Source organism: Eucyclogobius newberryi, unplaced genomic scaffold (assembly GCF_026437365.1).
Source record: "Eucyclogobius newberryi isolate DKJ021-1_F unplaced genomic scaffold, fEucNew1.0.hap1 SCAF_4, whole genome shotgun sequence".
Taxonomy (NCBI): Eukaryota; Metazoa; Chordata; class Actinopteri; order Gobiiformes; family Gobiidae; genus Eucyclogobius; species Eucyclogobius newberryi.
Window position 1 is genome coordinate 15,335,369 of NW_027316056.1, and position 21,956 is coordinate 15,357,324.

Genomic DNA, 21,956 nt, shown 5'->3' on the forward strand with positions numbered 1-21,956 from the left:
TACCCATAAAATCTGATAATATTAATTGTTGTTGCATGAAGCCGTTTGAAAAATTCACATTGCGCAAATGTGATTTATCAGCTTTTTGGTGGGGTTTCCTCGTCTATTTGTTCCTCTGTCAGTATATTCGGATTGAAGTCACTCTTGACTGGGGACTGGTTGTCTGTTGACTGACTTGGAGAACGTTGATACCTAGGTATTTCGCTGTTTTTCCTCTTGATATGCGCCCTTAAACTTTTCCCTGGCACAAGCAGTATTCCTCCTTCGTCGACCAACCCTTCAAAAACCGCCCCGAGACTTTGGCGTATCCGGACACAAAAATTTGGGCAGCTAAAGGCGTACAGAATGGGGTTCAAAACTGGATTTAAGAAGGCAAAGGTTGTGGCTAGAGGCAGGCCAACTTGAACAAAGTCTGAGCTGTCCCTCCAATACTCTGCAATTACTTCAATGATGCAGAAGGTGTGATATGGAGACCAGCAAAGTACAAAAACGGCAATGACAAACGTTACCATTTTGGTGAAACTTTGCGAGAGCTGGTTTTGACTGGACAATGTGGTAGGAGAGGGGGTGGTTGGCGTCAATGGGGTTGATCGGCCCACCCCAAATGGCTTAAGAAACATGTTAGCTCTTGTTGTTGATGGTGTCTCATTGCTTTGGACAATCAGCGTATTGGTTAGTCGACTTGCACTTTCTCTCCGTCGCAATCGTCTTCTTCTCAGAGTGACCGCTATTGAGTTGTAACTTCCAGCAATGACCACCAAGGGGATGAGGAAAGCGAACAACGTTTTGGAAATGGCAGTGGTTTCTTGTCTCATCCTACAATGCCTTTCAAGCATGTCTGGAGAGCTTAGATATAGGGCAAAATTATGATAGCACAATTTTCTCATATCCTTTTTCTGAGTAACGGAGCGAAAGAGAAAGTACGGGAAAGTATTGATTACAGCCCACAACCAGCCTATAATACACACTTTCCATGCGCCAATAACTGAGCGGTGATTCTGGGACCACACTGGCTTGGCCACGAGGAGGCAGCGGTCCAGGGAAATCGCAGCCAACAAAAACGCAGATACAAACATGTTTAGGAAGAATATTGAAGCCTGGATTTTACAAAGCGGTTGTCCTAGTTCCCAGCTGTGGTTGGACGAAAGGTAGTATGTGAAAAATGGCAAAGTTAAAGTCGCTAAAAAGTCTGAAATGGCCAAGTTGAGCACCCACACAGAGGCGACTGTGCGGCGCTGTAGACGGAAGCCCACCACCCAAATGATCAGCGCGTTCTCCAGGATGCCCAGGCAGGAGACCATGCCGTGGATGCACACCAGCACTATGTTAGCCCTAGTGTTGTTGTTGAGGCTGTGGTCTATCATGAGCTGGAGCAGGGGGCAGGCTGGGACCTGCTGCGGGGCCCCTGTGCTGTTGGACATTGAGAATCTGAAAGAAAGAAGATATAAAATGAGTTAATAAATGCCATAATAACATTCGGAAGGTGAAGAAGGCTGTTTGTTCTGATGTTTAAAACTGTAAGTGTGGAAGGTGGTTAAATAAAAGTTTACTAGAATTGTGAAAATTGCTTACTTCAAAGAGATTCATTTGGACTTCTGAGATTATTGTTGAATAGATTTGCTTTTAACCAGACCAGTGTGATGTTTAAGGCATCTAAAACATGTTGAGTTACCGCCAATACTTTCATAATGGATCCATTTTGTTCTGTTAGTGCTTGAGCCAAATGCAGTTTTAGGACATCATTCCACAAAAGTCAAATATCAGCATCATCATTTTCCACTGAGGAATCTGATGCAACTTTATGGGTAATTCTAGACTTTCCATAACCAGGAAACATGACAAACTGGGGCAGATGTTATTTGTGTATCGCTTTATGTATTGTTACTCACTGTGTTTAAAATGAAACAAACGTGATAATACGGCACAGTAGATGAAACACAATAATTAAATAGATGCCTGGAAGTAATTATTTCTCCTTTGCTATGCCGTCAAATAATATGACTCAACTTGGTAATGTTTTTCCCAACTTCTAATGTCTTGCTTTTAGTGGTAATACACATTTTAACACTTGGTTTAGAGAACAACTGATTAGTCAACCGTCTTGCACAAATCCTGCCAACATTAAAACTGAGATGGATTCTTCTCATCTATTGGCGGGAAACACAGGAATGCATTTTTCTGTATTGCACAGAGATAAACATGTCAGCTCCTGTTTCAACTCTGGTCCAACCGAATACCAGATCACAGCCTACACGGCTCAAACAGTGTGAGAAGATCATGTTGTGAACAAGCACAGAATCAATGCCAATTTGTAAATGTCAAAAATTAAAACACTGTCATTAGTTATGAGTCACAATCATTACTTTATCAACTTAGCGTTCAATAAACAACTGATAAAACAATTTTAGAATTATAGTACAGCAGCACCTAGAAGGTCGAATAATTTAATTTCTGCAATTTACTTGTTGCAACTGTTTTCAATAATATCTTACATTACCAGAATTATCCTGCTTTAAATTATTGTCTCAGAGGCATAAAGTACTTTCAATATTACAGTTAATTGTGATATTTTCTGAAACAATATATGGCCAATCAAAAGTTATTGTTGTGACATTATATAAGCTTACTTAATCCTTTTAACATTGGCTTTAGACTAAAATCACCTCTTTCAACAAGGCCAGAGCCTCTTTCTGACATTACTCCATTTATTAATTAATATTTCAATAAATATTTGTATCCTAATGACAATATTTAGACAATATTATGATAAAGAAGGCTGTGCTAAAACGTGCAGTAACAGGTTCAAGTATCGCGCAAAATATCAAAGGACAAGAACACCAATCACAAAAGTGCAGGAATATAATTTTGTTTGTAAGTATTCTCAGCAAATCTATGTTAGTCTAATGTTCTAATCCTTTTTATTTTGTCTGTATAATCTAGTGACTTAGTTAGGTAAATATAATAAAACGCTTCAAGTTGATGAGCTCAGTATTAAAACACCTTGTCTCCACATGAAAACAATGACTCAATATTCCCATTGCAATACTATGATCTCACTATCTCCATTTGAAAACCCAAACATCTGTGAATGATCCACAACAGCAACATTTTCAATAACTTTACTTAAGCTTTTGTAAAAAAACAAAAAACAAACAAAAGGCTAATCACTGTAAGCTGTTTATTAAGAACATGTCTTTGTATAGTCTTTGTATAATTGCAACTTGGCAAAGGACAAGACATTTGAGCTGTTACCAATTATGTTGAATGTTCAGATTCATGTGATTTCGATCCTGCCCTGCTCTACTGTTTAAACACGTCTTAACAACTTGAAACAGAAAATACAGAATCATTGTCTGAAGTCCAAATATGTCCCCAAAAAACAGCAAGATATGACTTGTCCAAAACCACCCTAAAGCCATAATTAACCTCAACAAAGGCAAAGTATTTAAGTTGAATTAAGTTAAAATTGACCTTTAAACTTGGCAGCAAACAGGAACTAGGTTTTCTTTTTTTCAAATTCTTGTCTCGTTGAAGCCTCGTCGTTCACTTCGCAAGAAACATATCCATCCAGTTCTGTCACCTAGAGCTGAAGAGACCAGTCAGCCCTGGTTGCCCCTCCTTCCTCTGTGCATGACGGAGCGTGTGAACTAAATAGGCTGAAATGGCAATGTAAATAACTGTAAAGCATTTAAAATACAGGCTCAAGTAATATATAGCGGTAATGAGTGTTAAACTGTCTGTGATGATGAATACCACAAGTCATCCATACATTTTGGTTACAGTTGTTTACAAAAGTCAACTCCTCCCTCTTAGTTCTATTTTGTGTCAGTGGGCAAGACACCATAAGCAGTTGTATTTCTTTCAGTCTGTTGCAGAGAACATTTGGCTAAATAATGGGTTGGTGCCAGTCATTGTAAATCAAGATTGTGAATGAATTATGCGTAGTATAGTAAGTAAGTTAATTCAGTCGAAAAATCTGTGCAAAAAACACAAAACGGTCAAAAAAAAAGTGTTTTTTTTTTAGGTGTGGCTTCCAATTTTGTATTTTGATATTTGACCATTTATCTATATAGTTGTTTTTTTATTTGAATGTAGTAACAGCATAATTGCTATTACCGGGTGCCTTTAAAAGGAAAAAAAGCTAAAGGAAAAAGAAACGAAAAATGGTAAACCTCTTTTTTTCAGATTTTTATACTTGGTGGATACTTGGAGAGCACAACTAGACAATTTCACCACAAATGCATGATACACATTATAATTACATTACATTATTACTTTATTATGTCATACTGGATAAGACAATTAACCATTACTGTCAAAAAGTATAATAATAATTATCAATCTATGCATTTGAAATAAACAAATATAAAGATATCTATTATCTTTTTATTAAATACTACACTGCAAGCTATGTTTATCTACCATTTACTGAAAAGGGACCAAATATTAACTAGATAATATGCAATGGCTGAAGCCATTGCGAGCGTCTGCGTTCTTGCGTAAAAGTACAACGTGTGTAAGAGTACTATATGTGTGTAAGTAGTACTGGTGGTACGACTTACAAAAAACTATAAAAAGTCAGATTTAATTGACAACAAATTACATTAAAGCTGCGCTAGCGGCAATGATGGCTCTCGCCTTCCCGCACGACCCCCTTCCCACCCGTGTATGTTTTCTGCTGCGTTTTGCAACGTTGATGATTGCGTAGTTTGCGATTCAAATAGAAGTTTTTTTTGCAAGATTGTGCTGAACGCAGACCTGAGCAGGGAGAAAGAGAGAGCCTCGGTGACCCGCGACTTTTCGTTTTTGTAGGGGGGTGTCAAAAATACCCGAGTTGTGGCAGAAAGAATAAAGTCTAAAGAATAAAGTCAAAAGAATTAAGTCTAAAGAATAATAATTCTAATGCCCCATTCATTTCAATGGGGAAAAAGTACTAATATTTTTGAAAATACTGCAAAAAGTACAAGTTGTTCAAATATCAAAAGTAATAGCACATGTAATACTGTGAAAGCGATCGTAATGAGATATAACTTGTTGAAATCGGTTAAAGCGTTAAGGAGTTGAAACGCGCCAAATAATAATAATACAAGAACATATAGCCTCTGCATAACTCAATTAAAAACACTGACAACATGGCTTTTGGAAAGAAAACCATCAGATCTCTTCAAACACACTACAGGGCCCTCTAGTGGAGACCTACTGACATGACATGACTTCGTGATAAAACGCTCAATAGCAGTTTATCATATTTTTATTTTCCTTATTTTTTTTTATTTCAAAAGATGTGTTTTTTATTGGATATTTACAACAAACACATTTCTGAAAAAAAAAATCTAGTGTCCATGTGTATATTGCCGTGGCTTTCGATGAGTTTAAAAATGAGCAATTTGTCCATGACAACAGACCAAGATGCTTTTTGTCTTAAACAAATAAACAAGGTCAGCGTTTTTTAGCCGATAAGATGACAAGTTTCTGAAAAGCTCCAAAGGATTTTTAGACATGACATTCTGGTCTATTTCAAACCCAGCACCAATACTTTAAAACAAAAACTGGTACATCCTGTGACATGTCAAGGCGCGTGCTCACCCACCTGAGACTCGAGTGGGCTTTGCGGTGGCAGCGTGGTGCCGCAGCTGGAGCAGATTTGGGCAGACTTTTCCCATCTCGTGTGCGCGTTGACAGTTTTTAATCAGGTTGGTCTCCACAGTTTCTCGCGCGTTGTTTAAGTTTTTGCCCTAGTTAAGCCCATCTCCCGTTCAGGGCTGTACCCGCCTGGCGCTACTGTTCCCCTGCGTGTCTGAGCGCGTGTGCCTTGGGCACGCTTGGGCACGCTTGGGTGGTCTTGGAGCTCTCTTCGGGTGAGAACTGTATACACGTTGTCCCGCTGGCGCGTTGATCTATGGGCCGCGGCTCATTAATTTTTCTGATACAGACCCTGGGCTGTTGGGATCACGCCGCAGTTAATCTGCGGCTCTTCCCCATTTTGCTGCCCGTGGGTGCGCGCTCCTCTGCCCGACAGGTGAGCCCAGTCTACACCGGAGCCTTTGCACTGCTTTCATTAACGTGTGTGTCGTTTCTAGGCACGAGACGCTCGGCACGCGGCCCCTTCAGGCTGCCAGCTCCTGTAGAGAGGCCGTTGTTTTATCCACTATTAAAATACATCTACTTCTTGTTGTTAACCACCTTTTTAGCAGTTCAAATTGAACTGATTATAAATGCATGGGAATAGGCACAACGCACTTTAAACGAAAGGGATTTCACAAATAAAACTGCTGTGTGTCTCCACTTACATCTGGGTACGTCCCGCCTGTGTGTGTTGCATGTGTTTTGTCATCTATGTTGCTTTGTTTGATTTTGTTTACCTATTTTGCATGGCTTGCCGTGTTTTTGTTTTGAATTTTGTTTAATTCATTTTGTTTGATTTACATGTGTGCTTGTCCCATTAACTGAATTTGTCTAACTTGCATTTTAACCTGTTTTACTATGTCTATTTTTAACTTTTGGAATATTTAAATAAAACAATTGTACTTTGTAATAAATCTACCCCTCTTATTGTCCAGACCTAGCGCGGCCTTATTTGAGTTAAATCTGTAGTTTAATTTGTGGTCCCAGGGCCCCATTCCCTGGGTGGCGTTGTTGGTTCCACTAATTTAGCACTGCTATCTACCGCTCATGTCAAACATCCAATGGACAGAACTACAAGCCTTGTGCGGAACAGTGTGATCTTTGAGGAAATGTTCAGACCCTGGCATAGGAAAAAAGGTAGTTTCGGACTGATATCCATCTATCTAATCCATATCCATCTATCCATATCCAACCATACAGAAATGAATGGCTCAGGTAATGACTCAGTAACAGTTCACACCTCAGGGAAGCTCAATGGACCCAACTAACAACAGATAGTCCCAAATGTATACCACTGGCTTGTGTGAGTTTAACAGTTAGATGAAAAGAAGAACCTACTTGGATGAGCGGTGAAACGTTTTCACTTGTAAAACTTTGACTCAATCGTCAGAATAAATGTTCTTTTGCTATGGAACCTAACTGGACAACTGAGGGTCGACACAGACATTGCAAGCTTGTGGCGTTTTTCTTTTCTTTGTCAATTTGAAAATGTCAAACGTGCTCCTGCTTTTAATTGTCAAATGATCTTTTAATCCTAACTGTCTATCTCCCAGACGGACCATGACTCCTCTGCTGGGACTCGCTGTATTGGCTGCCGCTCTGACAGGACGCGCCCTGGCCTTTATGTCGACAGGGGGTTGGACCTCCACTCATGTCTCTATCACTGAGACCGCATTGCTACAGGCAGCCATGGAGGCATGCAAAGCGGTGCTGGACAACAACGGTTATGAGTTCAGACCTACGGTAATTTCTATAAAAAACTGTGAATATTAAAGGTGGTATGGACAATTTTTTTCAGCAAATTTTTTATCATATTTCCTCGTGGCGTGGATAAATCATTTGTCCTGCCACGTATCAATCATAAAACGCACCTATCGCTCACCTGCAGCCGCGTCAGGCTCGTCCCCACGTTTCCGCGTGCCTAAGCGCATGGATCTATCATAATATAGTTCCCTCAGTGTACGGGGCAAAATGAAGACGGAGAAAGACAGTTCGAGCTGACGCAGAAGTGGACAGAAATGTACGGGAGACGAGAGATGCGATGCGCTCCGTCGCGCTAATAAACAAACGCACGTGTGTGTTGTATCGGTCCACACGGGGGAGTGCGCATGCGCACTTCCGCCTGCGTTCTCAAATCGCCGAAAAATCGTCCATACCGCCTTTACCAACAGAAATAAACAAAAATACATTAAAGCATGCCACGCCGCAAGAGGAGGGGGCGCCAACGCGCCCCAATTGTCCTTTTATTACATCTACTGCTGAATCTGTGACGCTGTCACATCTTCTCCCTTTTGTTTTACCATCAAAAAGCAATTTTATTTTGAATTCTTGGCAAAATGTGCGGCTTTGCCGCACAGACACCGTAACTCTTTGAATAAAAATGTGGATAACTTTTGATGGTCCACACCTGAAGATGAGTCTCACCAAATTTCAGGTTAATAGGGCTAACGCCCTGGGAGGAGTTTGTGAAAGTCTAAAGTGTAAACATGTTCTGATGATTTCCCCATTGGAAGAACATGGGAGGTTTCGGTCATCGCTACAGCAAAGCCATAACAATTATGACATGGGTCTCATTTACTTTTTTGATGGGGATGCCAAAATTGAGTTTTGTGTCAAATTTCAGATAATTTCGCAAAACTAAACATTTAACCTCCATATAAAATCTGTAGGGGGCGCTGTGGCGCCAAATTAATTAATTTCACTTCAAGGAGGTTTAGGGCAAAGAGTTTAACAACTGATTCTAATTTGACGCAATTCAGACTTAATCTGCGCAAACGGCAGAAATGTTAAATTTGGGAGATTTCTGAAATTCTAGCTAAAGTTTGCGGCTTCGCCGCTCAGAGACCGTGAGAGGTATTAATGAAATTTGGATAAAACGGCCAACGCCCTGGGAGGAGTTCGTAAAAGTACGACGTTTGGAAAAACTCCCGAGTCATGCTTAGCCATTTTTGAACCAATATGGCCGACATTTGGTTGGGTGGACGGCGTTGCCGTAATAATATTTTTTACTTCTCTTGTCACCATCTACCTCTGCGCCAAATTTCATGATTCTAGGATCAGATTTTTTTTGGGTCATTTCCTATCTCAATGCATTTTTGGTACATTTGGGGGCGCTGACGCGCCATTTTTTTTATTTCAGAAAAGGGAAATAGCCAGAATGTAGAGAGGCACGATTTTTAGAGGTGTGCAAATTTGTGTGACTTTTCGTCAATGTTCACTGGGTGAAAAATAGGGGGGTTGGTCCCGAGGAGGAAGAAATGTTTCCCATTTTTCAAATATCATAAACTATACATTTTCCTACCTCATGGTGTGGGTCCCTGGTCACTGACGGGTACTTTCGTTAATTTTGAGTGGGCTCCGCCCACTTTGTGTTTTTGGCCCTCTATACAGTAATAATGTTCAATTTTTGCATTACATGCTTATATGCACGGAACATGCAAGAGATGGGGAACGTATTCGTGAGCTACTTAGCGCAAATGAGTGCTTTACATTGGGTAAAGTGATGTGTAAAGTGTAAAGTGCTCGTTTAGTGCGCACTTTTGCACGGGCTTCGCCCATTTACAACGGTAATGTTCCATTTTCCTTCTACTAATTAGTATGCACGGGGCGTGCGTGAGTGAAGGAGTGCGTTAGTGAGTGTTTGGAAGCTTCGCACGGCCTTACGAGATTAATAGGCCTCTCGCCAGCTTGTGGCGCTCGGGCCTAATAATATAATGAAAAATTATGATTGTTGCAAAAGTCATCCAGAAGTTGTCGTAAAAAGACAAGGTTTCAGGGATGATACATTTGTCCATTAATTTTAATGAGTGCAGGCAATTTTGTTGTCCCATGTAAGCTGATAACATGACTTCTGGTTAAATCTGAAGTCCTTGGCTTTTACGTCCTTTTCACTAACGATCAGCAATTGTATTATTTTGTAAGAGCAAATATGTATGTCTGACTTCCAGGGAAACTCTCCTGAACAGATAGTGCAGGCCTGTCTGGGTCCCACTGCCAAAGGTGATGTGTCAGGGGCCAAGTTTCACTCAGCTCTACAGGAAATTTACATGCAAAACGGATTAGTCGACAGAGACTTTGTGGCAAGGTAACGCTAGGTAGAAAATGCACCACTTTTCTACTCCTGATATATATCAAGTTTCATTAAAGTATTCATTGGTTTGTAATATTATTTATAGTTTGCAAATAGTGGACAGTTTTTCTTATTGATTACATTGTGTTTTTAAAAAAATATCCAAAAGGAAAATGATAATCCCTGTTAGTGACTTGAAGTATCCATGTCACAACTTACTGACATACCTCTAGCTTTCATTCAAAGTAAAACAAGATAACATGTATATGTGTTCCTTGTCAGTGCCCCTCATCACTTCAACTCCGAGGCGTTCCTTGAGGGGAGAAGTCTGATCACGGAGGGAGTCGCGGCCATAAAAGCAAACATCCGTAATGAGAACTTCCAAGCCGCCAGGGAGACTTTGGGCAGGGTCCTTCACACTCTGCAGGTGAGAAATGCAGAAACAAGGCTAAATAAACAGTATCCACAGGCTGACTGACATCGTGCTTCAAGGGTTTCCACCTTAAAATAAATACGGATCAAGTTAATTGATAGCAAAAGAATAGTCAAAACAGTGAGAAAAAATATTCAACTTAATGTAGTGATTAATGCCTGTATATCACTAAAAACACCTGATTAACTCAGGCAAATGTGTCTTTCTGTGAACCTTTAGGACTTCTACAGCCACAGTAACTGGGTGGAGCTGGGTTACAAAGAGCCATATCTCAATCTCATTCGTCCAGATCTTCCTATAGAAAACATAGCAGGTATGTACTGTTTCACTCCAAATAGTGAACAATGTCTTATAAAGATATCTTACCTCAACTGCAACTGCAATTTAAAAATGTATAAATTATCAATACATTTGGGAACAATTATATTTTGAAATTCTGGAGGAGTTGGTGAGTGGTTGGATCACTAGTCCAGTACACCTGCACATTGTATTCTTGGCTGGACATTTCACCCACCTTGCCTTTGAGTAGTAAGTATACTGAGAGACAAGTGTAAGGCATTATCATGATTATTATCAACATTACTACTACATCATGATGATGATGATGATGATGATGATGATGATGATGATGATGATGATGATGATGATGATGATGATGATGATGATGATGATGATGATATATGTAAATAAATATCACTGTGGTTGTTGTTGTCGTCATAGATGTGAACACTCCCACCTGCAGAGACTGTGTCAGTGGAATTTGTCCCAATCAAATCCTTTCTGACATCCTGCAACACGGGATGCTGACATCCGGATACATGGGAGTCTACTCAAAGGAAAAACCTCATGGTACCTGTGAAAAACACATATCACATTGCTTTAAATTCACTTTGGGTGAAAATTATCCTTCTCAGCCAACAATGGTTATTCCAAGATGATTTAAACTCTATATGCTTTTCTCTAATACCAAGGAACATGTCCACAATTCCCACTTGACAACTCTAACCATTACTTCACCAAACATCCTCTATATCCTTTCCTTTTTCACCCAAAGAAACAGTCAACAGCTGTCTTTCAATGTGGTCGCAAGGGGTTTGTGTACTTTACAAAGACGTTTTGGTCTGGAATCCTATCCTTTCTCCCCAATTTCAGATTGTGTGACAAATTAACCAATAAGAGAAATGCATGGTCTGTTTGTGTCTGGCTTATGTCTACTTTTTAAAACTATGTAATTCAACATCATCAATTTCTACTGCTCGTACCCTTTCGGGGTCGCGGGTGACTGGAGCCTATCCCAGTGACTTTGAGCCTTAGGCGGGGTATAGCCTGGACAGTGGCCAACTTGTCGCAGGGTCAACACAGAGACAGACTAACATTCACTCTCACATTCATTGCCAATCTCACTTAACACATACATGTCTTTGGACGGTGGGAGGAAGCGGAAGAACGCGGAGAGAACCCACGGTAAGACGGGGAGAACATGCAGACTCCACCCAGAGAGATCATGTGATGTTGGTCTGGCCCGGGAATCGAACCCATGATCTCCTTCTTGGGACTATAAATTGCACCGGAGTATAAGTGGCACCAACCAAAAATGCATAATAGAGAAGAAAAAACATATATATAAGTTGCACTGGTGTATGAAATGCGGTTGCAAGTGTGAAAATTACAAATAATATCACTTATACTTATAAGTATAAGTCGTACCCTGGCCAAAACTATGAAAAAAGGTGCGACTTACATGTAATTAAATAAAGTGAAACAAAACAGAATTTTCAACCCAAATAAAAAGCATGTATAGCTCATTCAGAAATGAATTTGTCATGCTCTTACCTAAAATAAACTGCAGATAATAAATCTGGTTCACTGTGCAGGTAAATGCAGTCACGGTGGCTGGTCTGATCTGACCAGTTTCAAAGTTCCTCGTGGGGGAATTCACAAAGATGAGCGGCGTCCTGATAACCAGGATTACCATGATGCAGCGGTGAAGGTGGCCACGGCTGCAACACTAAAGCTGCTGGAGGACATTCGCCTGGCTGCAGGTGACAACGACTTCCTCAGGTTAGTCTGTTTTATTGATGTTAATTACCATACCAATAGAGCGTTTTTGTGCACCATGTTGTCTTTCTTGCGCTCTGTGATTATACCCTTTTACACAACATGATAGGGATGTTTGCTTCTTTTTTTTGCAGAATACTGGGCATTGCCCGTTCCTCCGTTGTGTGTTTTGTCATTGACACAACAGGCAGCATGTCAGATGATATTGATGAAGCCCGAACGGTCATATATGAAATCATTGACGAGAAAAAGGGAACACAGGATGAGCCGTCTGAGTATATTTTGGTGCCCTTCAATGACCCTGGTATGAGCTTTTATTTGATAATTTTGGAGAATTTAATTGGGTTAACTTAATCCATGATTCTTTGTTGACATATAGAAGTTGGACCAGTTATAAAAACAGCAGATCCTGAGGTCATGAAAAAGGAAATTTCTAAACTCGGTGCAAATGGAGGCGGTGACGCACCTGAGATGTGTTACTCTGGTATTCAGGTATATCAAATAAGAACATAATGTTTTATTGTTGTTGCAAATGTATAAAAAAGTGGTTGTTTTGCAGCTGGCCTTGACGACAGCCCCTTCTTACTCTAAAATCTTTGTGTTTACTGATGCCGAGGCCAAAGACGCCCACCTACAAGACACACTTGATGCTCTCAGAACAAGAACCAAGTCAGAGGTAAAAAAGAAATATATTAAAAGCTGACAAACGTGTGTGACATATGAACCCTTATATATAGTACCAGTCATTTAGTATAATTCAATTTTATAATCCTAATTCTCTAAATCATTTTAAAGACTAAGATTAGAAATTAAGAAATAAGGAATACATTTGGAACACAAATCTGATAATCAAGTTTATAGGGTCTAAATCAACACAAAAATGAACTGAAATGGAACTTATCAGTGATCGGTGAGGTGGAGGTCTGGCGGTGTATGTGAACACGAGCTGGTCCAAACCCGAACACTGCACAGTGAGGGAGCAGCTATGTAACAAGGATATTGAACTATTGGCTATTGGCATGAGGCCATATTATCTTCCCTGGGAGTTCTACATGTGATTTTGATCGCAGTCTATGTGGCCCCGTCTGCCAATGCTGAATATGCTTGTGAAGCACTGCACTCCTGCACTTGTAGGCTGCATACACAGCATCCACAGGCTCTCTTCCTCATCTCTGGTGACTTTAACCACGCTTCTCCCTCTTCTGTTCTACCAACATACACCCAGTATGTCACCTGCCCCACCAGAGAGAATAGAACATTGGACTTGTTTTTTTGCCAACACCAACGAGGCTTATTCCTCTTCCCCCCCTCCCTCCCCTGGGCAGCTCGGACCACAACCTTGTACATCTGAGGCCTGTGTATGAACCCATCGTGCGCAGGCAGCGTGTGGTGTCCCGTGAGGTGAGGATGTGGTCTGCTGAGAGCGAGGAGGCTCTGAGGGTCTGCTTCAGCACCACTGTCTGGACTGAGCTCTATGGCCCACATGGGAAGGACATCAACACCATCACAGAGTGCATCACGGACTACATTAACTTCTGTTTTGAGAACATTGTTCCCTCCCGGACGGTGCGGTGTTTTCCAAACAACAAGCCGTGGATTAACAGTGAACTGAAGGCTCTGCTGAAGGAGAAGAAGAGAGCCTTCAGGTCAGGGAACAAGGAGGAGCTGAGGACTGTGCAGAAGGAGCTGAGGAGGAAGATCAGGCAGGCTGAGGCCGGCTACAAGAGGAGGATGGAGGAGCAGCTGCAGCAGAAGAACATTCAGGGAGTGTGGAGAAGCCTGAAAACCATCTCGGGCTTCAAAATCCCCCCTGCCCAGACAGAGGGGGGTCTACAGTGGGTGAATGATTTAAATGCTCACTTTTTGAGATTTGATCGGTCGCCCGCCCCTCCCCCTGCACAGCTGCATGCTCCCTCTTCCACAGCTGGACAATGCCCTGCATCTGTTCCTCTTCGCTTCTCTGCCCCGGACCATCAGCTCCCCACTTCGCCTGGACTCACCCATCCCCCGTCCCCCTGCCAACCACTGACTGTCACAGCAGCACAGGTGAGGAGTGAACTGCAGAGGATTAAAGTGAGGAAGGCAGCAGGACCTGACGGCATCAGCCCCAGGCTCCTTAGGTCCTGCGCAGATGAACTGTGTGGAGTTATGGAGCATGTCTTCAACATGAGCCTGAAGCTGAGGGTGGTACCACAGGTCTGGAAGACCTCCTGTCTGGTACCTGTGCCTAAGACACCGCACGCCAAAGACTTCAACAGCTTCAGGCCAGTGGCTCTCACGTCCCACCTGATGAAGACACTGGAGCGGCTGGTCCTGAACCACCTCCGCTCCACCGTGAGCTCAGCCATGGACCCGCTGCAGTGCATATCGGCCTGGCACCTCCTGGAGTGGAGGACGCCGTCATCTCCCTGCTGCACCGCTCTCTCTCTCACCTGGAAAAGCCTGGCAGCTCTGTGAGGATCCTGTTCTTCGATCGTCCAGCGCCTTCAACACCATCCAGCCGCTGCTCCTGAGGGACAAGCTGGAGACGGCTGGTGTCGAGTATGACCTGGCAGAGTGGATCCTGGACTACCTCACGGACCGACCCCAGTTTGTGAGAGCCCGGGACTGTGTGTCTGACACTCGGACCTGCAGTGTGGGGGCGCCCCAGGGCACTGTCCTCGCGCCCTTTCTCTTCACCCTATACACTGCAGACTTCAGACACGACACGGACAGCTGTGTCCTGCAGAAGTTCTCTGATGACTCTGCTATCATTGGACTCATCACGGACGACGATGATGCGGAGTACAGAGGACTGGCGCAGGACTTTGTGGACTGGTGTCAGCGGAACCACCTCCTCATCAACGCGGGAAGACCAAGGAGATGGTGGTGGATTTCCGCAGACGCCACCCCACTGCCCCCTCACCAGTGAACATCCAGGGACGGGACACGGTGTTCATCTGAACCACAAACTGGACTGGACTCATAACACAGACGCACTGTACAGGAAGAGCCAGAGTCGGCTCTACCTCCTGAGGAGACTCCGGTCTTTTGGAGTGACAGGGCCACTCCTGAAGACCTTCTACGACTCTGTGGTGGCATCAGCCCTCCTGTATGGTGTGGCCTGCTGGAGCAGCAGCGTCACAGAGAGGGAGAGGAAGAAACTGGACATCAAGTCATCAAGAAGTCCAGCTCCGTCCTGGGCTGTGCTCTGGACACGGTGCAGGAGGTGGGGGACAGAAGGGTCCTGGCTAGATTCACATCTATGCTGGACCATGAGTGTCACCCCCTGCAGGACACTCTGTCCGCTCTGGAGAGCAGCTTCAGTGAGAGACTGATCCACCCTCGCTGTGTGAAGGAAAGGTTTCGTAGGTCTTTCCTTCCTGCTGCTGTCAGACTTTATAACAAACACTGTTAGTCCTGAACACTTGCAATACTGACCTAACCTAATACTGATGTGCAATTCTGTCATATGTGCAATTACTGTTGGAATTCATGTGCAATTACTGTGAAATTCATGTGCAATCAATGTGCCATCGTGACACATATTCATGTGCAATTACTGTCGTGATCACATGCAATGGTATTTATGTATTTATTTATTTGTCTATTGGAGTTTTTGTTTATAGGAGATCTTCTACTGAAAGTGTTTTTCAGACTTCCTATAAGTGATCTGTTCTTCTGTATCTACCTCTGTATCTACCTGCGTTGCACCAATGAAATTTCCCCATGTGGGACAATAAATGAATATCTTATCTTATCTACTCCAATTTATTGAAAGACACCAATGTATTGTTAAAGCCTTTAGAGAATTTAGGGATTAGGGAAAGTGAACCACAGTTTGAGACCCTTTGACCAAAGGTGCATTCACACGTATGTATACCCCACATAAAAATTGGACTAAACTGGGACTAGATCAGAACTTAACTAAGGTAAGGTAATGTAAGGTACACTTGTTCCTGTAGGGAAATTTGACCTCTGCATTTGACCCATTCTTCAATGCAGCCGGGGCAACATGTCAGGAGCAGTGGTCACAGGATTTAACCATGTCTACATCAGGACTAATTTGGTCTCAAACCAGGACGTACCCTAACACTGTGTGAACCTCCACAGGTGAATTTTTTTATAACAGACCTAAGGAAGAGACGACGTCGCTCGAACGGGGGAGGAACTTTTAATGACTACAGAGAACTGGCGCTGGCTTCAGGAGGACAGGCCATTCAAGTGACCAAGGAAGAGCTTCCACAGGCAACTGATATCATCCTGGACACATCCACATCTGCTCTGGTAAAACTGTGCAAAAATATTAGACTTTTCACTCTCAATTACAGAAAAATAAAATGGGTAATACTGTATATAGATTATTTTGAATCTATTGGTGGACTGAACCGATTGGCATTGCATCTAAAATGCTGTTAATGTTTAAGATATGCTTTGTAATTAAGAAGCTAACATAAAACAATAAGGCATGCATTGCAATACATTTATTTTTATTTTGTTTATATATATATATATTTATTTATTTATTTATTTAACACAAACTAACAGAACAGAACCAAAATAAGAGGGGAAACATCTAAACACGTATTCCAAGCATACAAAAATAGTCCTAGTCATGTGGTCTGTTCCATTTGGTCCCAAAAAATGTTTCCATTTTCAAATTATGTTTATATTTATTTATCTATTTTTCATCATTTTCAAAATGCCCATTCTAATTTCAGTCCAGTCCTTGATTGTCGGCATTATGGCCTTACCTTCCCTACCGCCAGGAATACATGTATGCTTTAAAGATATCCATTTATTGTGTACATGGCAGGAGTTTTGAGGCTCAAATCAACAATAGTCTGGTGCTAATGCTGAAAACAGTGTGTGTGCTTTGTCTCAGGCCAATATTTATGAACAGTACATTCCTCAAACATGATAATGTTGGACCACACAGCAACCACTATTGTGAGTAGTGTGCACTTTGACATGGTGTTATTGTTGTGATTCCAACAGAATTATTTCCAAACGTGGGTGATATTGTGGTCCTCCATTGAGAAGTACACTGCATCCGGGAAGTATTCACAGCGCTTCACTTTTTCCACATTTTGGATAATACCCCATAATAACAAATGTAAACTTTCAAGTTGTTTTTATGGGGTATTCTTTGTAGAAAATAATTAATTCAATCCTTTTTGGAATGAGGCTGAAACACTGTGAATACATTCTGGATGCACTGTATACATACGTTCCCATTCTTCATCTATCAGAACAAGACTACTGTCTCTCTCCTACTTATTTTGAATGTAGATTTCGTAGTTTCGTAGATTACGATAAATTTAACCTATTATCTAATGGTTTTTGTTTTTTTCAGGTGACAATTCTACAACAAGCCAGGGACCCTGGAAAGCCTGAAACATTCTCCTTCAGTCTGGATGATTCCCTGAAAAACATCACCTTCTACATTACTGGCACATCTCTTAGTTTTACACTGACAAATCCGGCTGGTAAAAACAACAAGACACAGAGAAAAAATAAACAGTTGAATCGATGATGACCCCTATTTTGTACTTTAGGTGTGACCCAGAGTAGCAGTCAAGCCAGTGGTTCTCTGGCAACCATCAAAACTGTAGGAAACCTTTGGCGCAGTACTCTAAATGCTGACAGAGCTACAGGGCGCTGGCAGATCCGCCTCACGTCCAGCAACGCATACACTATCAAAGTCTCAGGTAAGATGTGACATATCTATACATTTATACAACCTTCCTTGTTCCATGTCAGGGTGGGTTTTCTCTGGGTACTAACACATATACAATAGGCTAATATACAATAGGCTAATATTTCAACTAAAGTAATCTTGACCACATTAAGGTTCAAAGTCTGGAGATGGATATCAGAGTCTTGCGTTTTAGTGTTTGTTTTTTCTTCATGTTTTGTTTAGTGTTTATTTATTTGAATCCTCTTTAGCTGTCTACAAATCAAGCAGCTCTCTTGAAACATTGGACATTCAGTCTCACCTTCATTTGGTGGCTGCCCACGAGTCCGAAGGTTTACTGGTCCGACGGTTCACGAGTCCGAAAATTCCGAAATTTTAAGGTTCACATGTCCGAAGGTTCATTAGTCCGAAGGTTCACGAGTCCGAAATTTCACCGAAATGTAAAAAAATTTCACCGAAATTTTAAGGTTCACAAGTCCGAAGATGTGTGTCTGCGCAGCGGGCTCTCCTCGCGGCTCTCCTCACCAAAGCTGTGTCTCCGTGCAGCGGGCTCTCCTCGCCTCCCTTTGCCCCACACACTGCTTTTTGGACTTTTCTAGTGTTGATGCACTTTTTATGATTAAACTCACGTATTTTTTTTATAACCGACTTGTTTCTGTGCATAGCCTGAGCTCCTTATCGTATTATTAATGAATGAATTAACTCAAATAGCCCAGCAGTTTCGGCGGCGCGCCGCGGCTCTGTAGACACTCCCGTCTTGGCCAGCTGAATTTCCTTTTTGACTACCAATCCTACGGTGATCGGATCACGCGTTTCTATATATACATATATCATTTCTATACTTATGATCAAATGAAGGCATAAAGCGGAGGATTCGAGATGTTCCCTTGTTATTTTCACATACACAGTACAACTTGCGGTGTCACCTGTGAGCAGCTGGTACATTAAACGTGACGAGCCCCAGTGCGTGTCTTTGTGCTTCGTGCGCATTTTACAGACTGACTACATCCCGATGCCGTCTGCACCTTCACTTTAGCCTATGAGGAACTTTCGGACTAGCGAACCTTCGGACTAGTGAAACTTTAAAACCTTCGGACTTGTGAACCTTCGGTCTCGTGGGGGGTAACCCATTCATTTACTAATTTCACCAATTAACCTAACACTTGCATGCATGTCTTTGGACGATGGGAGGCGGCTGAAGAACCCGGAGAGACGATGTTGGACTGACCCAAGAATCGAATCCATGACCCACGAGAGGCAGATCTCTAACCTCTAAGCATCTCATGCTGCCCATATATAGCTCATGAAATGTATTTAACTTTTAACAACAATTCTTGCCTTGTGGCCAAACAGTAAAAATAAATATGCTATTCAGTCGTCAAATGTTTGAGCGCAGCATGTTTCTATCGCTGAGATATTTGACCTTTCTGTCTATTGCCAGGTCAGAGCACAATTGCCTTCATTTACGACTTTGTGGAACAATTTGAGGGCCCTCACCCAGGATACGCTGTGGTAACAGGACGCCCACAAGAAGGTAATAGCCGACAAAGCAATTTAAATAAAATTTTAGAAAGATGTAACTAATGACTGACACATTTCTCACTTTTTTGTGACCTGTGAAATGACAAATAAAATCTTTACATTATTGCTTCATTCTTCAGGTCAGCCTGCTAATCTGATGCTGCCTGTGGTAGGCAGAGAAGGCCCAGATTCACTGAAAATCACAGAAGTTAGTCTGATGTCAGTGACCAAACCTAGCATTGTTTCTACCAATAATTTCACCGACATGGGGAATGGAAGGATCCTGGCCACTGTCCCTGTTGTGCCCGGAGGAGAGTTTGTGGTCCTTCTGAAAGGAATAGACACAGTTTCAAACACTGAGTTCCAGCGGCAGTCCACCACTCAGATGGCTGTCTCCAAAGTCAACATTAAGGTTGGTTTGGAACAATCTGAGTGCTCATCAGAGCCTCATCAAACCAAGCCTGACAGTATTATAACTTTAAAATGTTTTTTAGGCTACTGTATCCAGCAGTATGGAGCCAGGTAAGGCATTCACACTGCCTTTTGGTGTCTTTACAAATGGTGCTGGTGGCCAATACAAAATCAATGCTCAAAATGACAAGGCCTTCATAATGAGCTACCCAAGCAGGTAAAAGAGTAAAACATTTGACTTATGGAACTCTTCCAACAATTTGGACAACATCCAGTCATGTTTTTGTTTTTTTCCTCTGTACAGTCTCAGCTTGACATCAGGACAATACACCAATGCCACGTTGACCATAACGGCCCCTGCTGGCACAGTCTCGGGAACAGACGTCACTTTGACACTGGATGCATCTCTTGGTTCTGACTCCAATTATGTTGTTCTTAGACTCTCTGTTCTCGAAAAGGTACATAGAAAACAAGTAATTAGTGTAGGCTGTAAAGATTTTCTAAACAATTTCTGGTACCATGCTTTTTTCCTTCCATAAATGAATTTAATACGATGAATTCCATAATATAGATCTTATATAGGTCTATGGGACCACTATGTTAAAAAAGCAGATGTTTTAACAGTTTTACTTTTATGGTAGATATTTTTGAACTGACAAATAGATGGCTAAAACCCAAGGATCCTTTTGTGTCTTCTAGATTACCGATTTCAACCCGCCATTGTGTGAAATTATCAGCATACAAAAGACCTGTCCTCAAGATGTGTCTGAGTGCAACAGTTTTGTTTGGGAACTCGTCGCTAATCTCACCGACAGCAACGGCACCGGTATCGAGAATGTGTACCTGGAGCGGGGCAATGGGACTCTAACGAAAGTCATTAGCGACGATCCTGCTCAATACCAATACAACGCCTCCTGCTGTTCACAAGTGGTAGAGATTGTAGCCTTGGATAAAATTGGAAACGTTGGAAGATGTTACCACTCTATTGAACGCAGTGCAAGTGCTTCTGCTGAGAAACTGTCCATTCTGCTTATGTTGTCACTTTTGTTTTCAGTGTTTATGGTCAGGCCAAACTAGATTTTTCAACTTTTGCCAATACAATGTACGTTTTGACCAACAAAATATACTGTCAAGCCTTCTTTCGTATAATGTGCAAGATTATCTTCTATCTATATTTTACAATCATACAAAACTCGTACAAAAAATGTATTTAAAGAATGTCCCTTGAGATGAACCAATTTCCAAGGGGCCCAAAATTATTAAACACAAATTACAAAGGGATTGATACTACATTGACTATCATTTCATTAAATCCAAGATTTGTGTGAATTCGTTTTTATTATTTCTTTTAAAGGATTTTTTTTTTGTCATTTTAGCTTTATCATCCTTCAGCCATAGACTTTGGACAGTTTACAGCAATTATGCACTGACAAATTATGCTCACTAACTACATAATCTGAGATATTAAACAGATATGCCCTAAAGAAGAAATGACACAAGACAAAGCAAAAAACATACAAATGGAAGGAAAGGAGGTATATATGAATAAATGGATGTAGGTAATCTTCCAGTCAAAATGGAATAAAAGTGAGACACAGAGTACAGTCTGATTATCTGATTGTGGGGACTAAAGTCTGTATACACACTTTATTATGACGGCATGGTCATGGTTAGGATATGGATCAAATTGCTGTGATATGTGGATAGTTTTTAATCGAATTGGCAAGAAGATCGCTCCACTCAGTATAAAAACACTCCTCTTCCAGTTCTCTGCTATTCCTACTTACGCCTTTGATTGGGCTGTTGTTGACCTCCTTTCCAAAAGTAGTTTCTGCGTTGTCGGCTTCAATAATTTATTTCTACAGCCACTAATGTATGTTTTACTCTAGTGCCCTGGCAAGGCTCTCGCCCCATGACACTGAGTTACTCCTGGATTGTGCTTTGGGGACTGGTAGTTCTGGAAGCTGGGGTCCCAATGTGTGTGTAGCCGGCTGAACTAGCCACTTCCGCTGCCCCGTCAAGGGTGCGCAGCAGAAGTTTCTCAGCAGTAGGTGAAAGGAAAGCTGGATTTTAAAAGCTGCATCTGCTCCGCCTTAAAAACTAAATCTTTAGCTTTTATGTTCTTGACCTGACTCTTGTGACTTCGTCTTTATGAACAATAA

The 21,956-nt window shown here is 41.8% G+C and overlaps 2 protein-coding genes across 2 annotated transcripts; one reads left to right on the forward strand and one right to left on the reverse strand.

Moving 5' to 3' along the window:
* Nucleotides 1-62: 62 nt before the first annotated feature.
* On the reverse strand, nucleotides 63-3,516 carry LOC140378115 (prostaglandin D2 receptor 2). Its single transcript, XM_072463796.1, has 2 exons — nucleotides 3,472-3,516; nucleotides 63-1,428 (listed from the first exon to the last, which is right to left on the reverse strand). Exon 2 carries the CDS (start codon nucleotides 1,419-1,421, stop codon nucleotides 78-80), a length of 1,344 nt encoding a protein of 447 aa, XP_072319897.1. The 5' UTR covers nucleotides 1,422-1,428; nucleotides 3,472-3,516; the 3' UTR covers nucleotides 63-77.
* Nucleotides 3,517-7,175: 3,659 nt separating this feature from the next.
* On the forward strand, nucleotides 7,176-20,933 carry LOC140377173 (von Willebrand factor A domain-containing protein 7-like). Its single transcript, XM_072462498.1, has 17 exons — nucleotides 7,176-7,368; nucleotides 9,573-9,709; nucleotides 9,977-10,121; nucleotides 10,347-10,440; nucleotides 10,848-10,976; nucleotides 12,002-12,188; nucleotides 12,320-12,489; nucleotides 12,565-12,677; nucleotides 12,745-12,861; nucleotides 16,278-16,451; nucleotides 17,521-17,653; nucleotides 17,723-17,875; nucleotides 19,304-19,396; nucleotides 19,524-19,795; nucleotides 19,878-20,011; nucleotides 20,099-20,252; nucleotides 20,494-20,933. The coding sequence occupies exons 1-17, from the start codon at nucleotides 7,186-7,188 to the stop codon at nucleotides 20,869-20,871; spliced, it is 2,766 nt and encodes a 921-aa protein (XP_072318599.1). The 5' UTR covers nucleotides 7,176-7,185; the 3' UTR covers nucleotides 20,872-20,933.
* Nucleotides 20,934-21,956: the final 1,023 nt, after the last annotated feature.